Genomic DNA, 7,451 nt, shown 5'->3' with positions numbered 1-7,451 from the left:
AAACAAAAGTTGTCAATAAACAAAGAAACCTGAGTGTAAGGCCGTTGTTGTCAATAAAGTTTCGGCGGACTTCTGTCAGTTGTGACGCATGCGCAGTTTCTCTGTGCTGCGGCTCGCGAGCCTGTCAGGGAAGTTTCTCCTGTCATGACTCAGTAACAAGCCCTCAAATACCCGGAGCTTCTCCTTCATTTCGCGCTCCTCCGACTCCTCTGGGTTCGGTCCGGGTCCCTGCCCGGTTCTGGTTCCGTTATGAAGCCCCCCGGGACATAGAGCTCGTCGCCATGGCCTCTGTGACCGTGAGCCCGGCGGCTCGGGGCATCGACAGGCATCGGAAGTCCTTCTCGCTGCTGTTCTACCGGGCCGTGCGGGACCTGAAGCCGGTCTGGATGCTGGAGGACATGCGGACCATGGAGACCTTTTACGAGGACGAGCACGCCCGCCAGAGGATCTACACGCCGTCGGAGGCGCTGCTATACGCCATCGTCCACGACCACCAGGCGTACGCGGCGTACCTCCTCAACAGATACCCGGACGAGGCGCTGGCCAAGCCCGGGGAGCGCTTCTGCTGCTGCCCGTCCTCCGCGCCTCTCACGGCCACGGCGGTCCGCTACGACCGGCGCTCCATCCTCAGGCTGATCCTCCAGCAGAGTCGCGGAGAGCCGAGCGGCTGCCTCCGCTCCGAGGACGGCCGGACTCCGCTCCATCTGGCCTGCGAGCTTCTGCGGCCCGAGGCGGCACTCATGCTGCTGGGGAGCGGGGCGTCCCCGCTCGCCCGGGACCGCGGCGGCCTGACCCCGCTGGACGTCACTCTGGAGAAAATGCGGGAGGCCTCCGGGAGGAGCGGCGGGGAGAGGAGGCGCTGCCTGGACAACCTCCTGATGTTCACGCCGAGGCTGGACTTCCAGATGAGGGCGGCTCTGGAGCAGGAGCCGCAGAGCTGGAGCCGGGACCTGGGGGAGGAGACGTACCGGTACCTGACGGGACGCAGTCCGGCCCCGCTGGTCCTCATCACCATGCAGACGATCGTCAGGCAGCTGAGCCCCCAACGCTTCCCAGACAGCCTGCACGAGCTCCCCATCCCCTCCTCCATGAAGCCGCCGGGTCTGCCCCTGGGCCAGCGGGGCGGGCGGAGGCTGCTGTAGCAGAACCAGAACCAGGACACCATGCATGCTGGGCGTGAGTGATGTGGGGGTCAGTTTGCATGAGCCCAGAAAGACTGCTAATTACTGACATGAAATGCACTGAAGTGATCTTATAGATCATTAACAACATGATTATTTTCATTAAACGAGAATCTAAATAAACCAGTTTGTTTTCTTCTAAACCTGCAACATATTCCACACTATGGAACTTTATCCATCAGCTAAACTGCTTTAAAAACTCGTTAAAAACTCAAATTTTATGAAAATTCTTATATTGTGGATCAACTTTTTAGTTTTTTTTTTATTGTATTTTTAAGTGGTTGAAAGATCTATTTCAGAAAGCAGTTACTAAATACTCTATGGGCACTTTGTCAATGCAAACTTGCCCAACTGCTCATTAATGCAAATGTCTTTTTTTAAACTTTATTAACAAAACTTAAGATATATACATAAACAAACAAACAAAAAAAAAAATGAACAAGAGGGCCAACAGAAAGATGAGTAAATGACAAAGGAGAAAACAAAATAGGATCAGGGTCCAGAGCATGTTGAACAAATCACAAAATTAAACATAAAGTAGAGCCAAGTGGTTTACCAACTATCCAAACCATCTTTTTCAAATAACATACAGGCTTTAATACCTTTTAAATTTGCAGAATTTTTCTAGAATCCTATTTTTTTTTTTACCTCAGCAGTAAGAACTGGTAAAGTTTAGCAGATGCGTATTTACATTTATGAATATGAAATTTAGCTAAGAGAAAAATTAAATTAAGTATAGGTTTCATCGTTTTCCTAGTAAATATGTGTTTAAAACAAAAATAAACATCAGGAAGAATGTGCTTTTTCTACCTCATGAAGTATCAATTAGTTAATAAATATCTATAACGCAACATCCAATTTTTTTCTATAGAAAATCATTGATTATCCCATTCCAATAGGAGATAATACAGGGGGAAGAGACAGTTGTCTTTAATGCAAATGTCTAATCAGCCAATAGACACTTTTCACAATGACGTCAGACAAAATGACGACAGCTGTTTAACACAATTTTACATAATTAATAAAAGGTAACCTTACCGATTCCTACAGAAAAATGAACAATATTTATTTCATGAATGTCCTCCTGAACTGTATTTTCATTTCCTCTCTTAGATCATTCACAAATCTAAATACAAATTTGAACAATCTTTTAATATTTGAGGTTCTATTGAAAATATCAACCTTTAATTTGAGCAGATTTTATTCTAACAGGTTCTATTTTGATTGATGTTATTCACACATGTTTTAAGTGCAATCAGCACAAAAACTGATAGAAATTCATGTTAGAATCATTTAATAGACGCAGACAAGATCCAGATTGCTGCATTTTAGCCGCATGTGTTTTAACTGAACCCAAGGCTAAATGTAGTTGTTGTAATCAGAGGTATTTGTTGTTTTGGGGGGTATTTTAAGGGGTAATTGTGAAAAAAACAATGATTTTAATAGGAATATATTTTTGACAGTTTCAATTGATTTCGATCCTTTTTTATCTTTATTATCCTCCAGGATCAGACATGGTTGTGATCAACAGCAAAGAGGAGCTACGTCAGAAAATAACACAACAGTTATTAGTTTTTCTTTATTGAAATTGTCTGACTTTATCTCTGTTTTAGTGATTTTGTGAACACAGAAATGTAATCAACTTTAACTGGACAGAAAAGATCTTCTGCAGATCTACGTCTCATCCCCGTTGTAGAAAGCTAGCATTAGCATTAGCATAAATTAGAGGAAGAAAATTTGAATTCATGATCAAACCAGCAGCATTCAATGAAGTTCCTGTAACCTTCATCTAACTATAACCGGGTTGTAGAGAGAAATAATCCACGACTGGTTTAATATCATCCAGAGGATTTTGGGGAAGCAGCTGTGGAGCATTCTGCAGGAGGAATACTGATGTTTGATCTGAGAGGGAAAACAATACAAGGAAGGACATTTAGAACATAAATATTGTACAAAAACTGGAACTCACTCTGCACACTTGCCATTTTGTGTGACGTCACATGAAAACGGTCTTCAATATGGAGAGTGGTACAAGGCAAAGTGACAACGTTTCTCCACAGAACTTTCTGAGGAGGTTCAGGATTTTTCTCCTCCACCTTCTCCTGAGGCCGGCGCTCACGGTCCAGAACTGTATTGTTTCAAGCTGCTGGCTCAAGACGCTGCTTTTGCAATGCCTGACAGCTGAGCTGCCGGAGCAGCTGAAGGTTTTCAGGTCTGAAGGAGACCCATGTCTAAAAGTAAAAGGCTGCTAGCATCATAGCTAATAAAGGCTAACGTATTAAACAAACAATCCAGACTGAAATGTTCATTAAATCCATCACCAGGATGGAGTTTGCTGGATATAATTCTAATTACACTCATCCTCTGTTCTCTAGCTTCCAAGTCCACTGGAAAGTTGTGTAATCCAGTAGATTTTTGACAACTGAAGGTAATACAGCGACTAGCCATGCTAAAGCTAACGACTGACTGTTACAGAATCAAAGATGGGCGGGGCTTTTGTATTGGAGCTGCAGAGCATGATGTCATCAAACTTCTGAGACTCACACCAGTCAACCAATCACAAAATTCAGCTGTAATACCTCGTTTCAACCTGTTGGGGGCGGCACACAGATGATTTTAGACTATATTTTCAGGAATTTAACAAGTTTATTTTAGCTTGTCACAAATTTGGCAATGACCAACAGACAGTACTTTTCATAGATGTAAGCAGACAAAAAGAAGTTGATTTACGGTCTGGTTACCCTTTAAACAATCAATTGTAACTCTATGCTAACTTGACTAAATTAAACAAAAAAGACACGCATGCTTTGCTACACTAAAAAATATATATATTTAAATGAAAATAAAACAATAAAATGCTATTCAAAACTAACACTAAACAAAAAAAGTCATTGAACGAAAGTCACATCCGAAATATTAGACACTATTGTTTCCTCTCCCTCCATTTGGAGGGATAAATGAAGGGGAAGGGAAGAATTCGGACTGAGCCTTAGGCCAGCTGGTGTTTTTTTTCTTGCAGGTTTGTTGAACTCTATAACAGTATAGAACCCAAAAATGATTTTGATTATGTTGTTGATGAAATGCAGCTTTAGACAAAAGGAGATATTAGCTGTGAGTTCTGCTTTGATCTTCATCAAACTCAGGTTACTCCTGAATCAGTGACGCCTTGGATTTGCTGAGGGCTACTTTCAGTACTTATGGCTTAGCCACTGTAGTGTCATGTGTCATGCAGGCCAGACACGCAAAGGTCATAAGCTGGGCCCAGCTTGGATTATAGTTTTTGCTGTACAGGACAGATGTGGCCCTGATGTCATAAGCCGGCTTTGGGCCTGTGTTTCGGCAAGTGTTTTATTCTTTGGAGAGATTTTCTTTGATTATTTTTTGTACTCATTACTCTATGTGTCCTTTGAACTTTGGCAGAAACTTCACTTCATGTGGTGAAGGTATTTGTTATTCTGATGAGCACGTGGGGAGAACATGGAGGACTGCATGACCTCATTAAAAATGTAGCAAAACTTGACTCGTTTTTGCGTGGCACTTGTCCTAACCTAAAAGCAGGCGCGTCATTTAATGTCATCATGTGTGGCAAGAAAAAATATTAAGAATAATTAACAGCATTGATGTAGAGACATAAAATGTGGGGTCAAATGAGGATCAGCTTAAAGTGAAGGATAAACAAGATTAAAAAGCAGTTTTAAACTTAAAAATATATTTTGAAAACTTGAAGGAATCATTGAAAATTAAAAAAATAAAATTAATCATTTGAAAAATAATATTGAAAACTTAAAAGAAATATTGAAAAATTAGAAAAAAAAATTAAATTTGAAACTTCAATTAAAAGAAAAACTAAAACTGTTACCAATTAGAAAAATGTTTACTTGTACTCTCAACTTTTCTTTTTTGTTTCTCATTCTTTGCCTTCACTGTTCTCAGTTCAGTTCAAAACTGTTTAGCTGATTCTAATCTTACATGTGGGGGCAAGTAAAAGTTGAACGTACAAATAAACGTTTCAGATTTAAAATTTTTTTCTAACTTTCAGTGTTTCTATCAAGTTTTCAATATTATTTTTTCAAATGTACAATTTTTTTTTCAAATTTCCAATAATTTTTCAATATATATTTTCAAGTTTAAAACTGCTTTCAATGTTTTCTTTTTTTTTTTTTTATTTTCAATCTAGTTTTTTTATTCACTTTAAGCTGACCCCATACACGAAGGTACAAATATTTATCAATCCCAGAATTACAGCATGTTAAATAGTTGTTGGGGAGTTAATTTTGGGCTGTTTTCAAGAAAAAAATCAACCACACGGTCATTTTTGTACAGTCTAGGACAACACATTTTATTATTTTCCTCTGTAAACGTGAAAACGTATGACAAAGCAGCACGTAAACTTGTAAAAATGTTTGTAGTTTCACACCTTGTACTGGTATTACAATTATTAGGTTATCCAATGCTCCACCTTTAGTGTAATGTTGCAGCCATGCAAGTTCTGGGCCTCTTGACCAGCAAAAATATAAAGACGAATATTCAACAATTTCAAAATTTGCTATGCATCATTTATATCAAGAGATAAAACATTCAATACAGAAACTAGATTCCAGCTACAAGGAGGATGCCATGTTGGGGTAACATCACTGGGAATAAGCGTCGATCGTTCACTTTGCTGTCCGGCAGCATAAAAGACAAAAGAGTTTATGGCATTTACAAACTGATGAAAAAAACCTTTTCATCCCAGACTTCAAACGCTCTATCCACCAAACTAAGAAACATGGATTTGGATTACATTTTAAATAAACCTTTACCTGAAAGGGCTTAAAAAACTCAAATTAACCTGAAGAAATTGTATTTTCAGTGATGTTTTCCCTGTTTTGGACAATGCTACAATGTGATAATCATGTTTTTATCTTTTTTACTGGAGGTGGTGTTAGGAACAAGCATGTGTCCATCTCTCATACTGCAGAATATCTTTTGGTCCTGCTTTCTTCCAATCATGATTCCAAATCTTAGCATGACACAGAGTGTTTGCCACCATCTTACTTAACTAAACTTGGAGACTAGTGTTGTACTTAAACCTTTGGTTTCTAAGTCAAGTTAAGCAACAAATATTTCAGGGGAATTACCAAAAAAACCAAAGAATCTTTTGGTAAAATAAGTTACTGTAGATTTTCCAATTAAAAAACAACCAAACAAGGCTCAAAGTTGACTTAAATTCAGCTTAAAAAAAAGCAAAAAAAAAAAGCACTTGAGATCGATAAACCAAAGAGTATTTTTGTACCTCATCTTTTTAGTGTCCAATCGGATCAATCCAACAGTTGAATCCAGTGCAGGTTTTGGTTTCATTCAAAGTTCTGCTTCACTCGGTGATTGAAAGCAAACATCTGTGAGCTCCTGGAGTCCCAACATTGAAAGACAGACACTCGGACTGTCAATTTTTGTGGACAAATGAACCAACAGGTCGTCACAACATGGACATTTTTAAATCTGAGAAAACCACTGACTTTTTCAGCAACTGTTGATGTACCTTGATATATCAAAATAAATATGGATATTGTGTTGATATGATAATGAATCCCTTCCTCAAAAAATGGTCTGAACCAAAAAAAGATATTAAGTAGGTAGTGAAATACAAAAATACAAATTTAGACTTTGTTTAAAGTCCCCCAATGACAATTTGTATTTAAAAAAACATTCCCGGTAGTGTTTTAATTATGATTATTAATTTTTTTTTACTAAAATCCCACAACTTAAATGTCTTAAAAAGACATTTTTCATGTTGATCTGAAGCCTCTGTTTCCAAAATCTCCTCTGAGGGGGCGTGGCTTTTGGAGCTGAGCTGAGTAACCCCCCCCGTCTCGGATAATTCTGATAGCTCTGTCTCACTAGCGTAAATCTTCACCACTGCTACATAAAAACATCCATCAATCTGGGTAATGTCCAGCCGTATGGTTCTGATCCGGATGTCAGCTGGACGAGGAAGTGAAGATCTTCATGGACAGAACTTCCTCCAAAATCCTGATTCTTTCTCCTTCCAGTTCACCAAAGACTCTTTTAGCTAATTCTCCAATGTTTATTGACTGTGATCAATACATTCAATCATTGGTTTCTCAGAGTTCTTGATAAAATAATCAAAGCTAACATCAAAATGCTCTTTCATTGATTTACAATCCTTTCCAACTGCGGTCAAATGAGCCGCCGTTCACATTTCCGTGGTCACATCAAGAAGCTCCGTGGAGTCTGGTGGAGATTTTCCAGCGTTCTCAGTCCTGCTAC

General features: G+C 39.5%; 1 protein-coding gene across 1 annotated transcript; it reads left to right on the top strand.

Moving 5' to 3' along the window:
• Window positions 1-69: 69 nt before the first annotated feature.
• Window positions 70-1,616, top strand: zgc:112001 (uncharacterized protein LOC550384 homolog). The gene has a single exon (XM_024291944.2). It carries the CDS (start codon window positions 282-284, stop codon window positions 1,140-1,142), a length of 861 nt encoding a protein of 286 aa, XP_024147712.1. The 5' UTR covers window positions 70-281; the 3' UTR covers window positions 1,143-1,616.
• Window positions 1,617-7,451: the final 5,835 nt, after the last annotated feature.

Source organism: Oryzias melastigma, linkage group LG24, assembly GCF_002922805.2.
Source record: "Oryzias melastigma strain HK-1 linkage group LG24, ASM292280v2, whole genome shotgun sequence".
NCBI lineage: Eukaryota > Metazoa > Chordata > Actinopteri > Beloniformes > Adrianichthyidae > Oryzias > Oryzias melastigma.
Note: the sequence above shows the minus strand (reverse complement) of the source record. Positions and strands in the feature narration are given on the sequence as shown.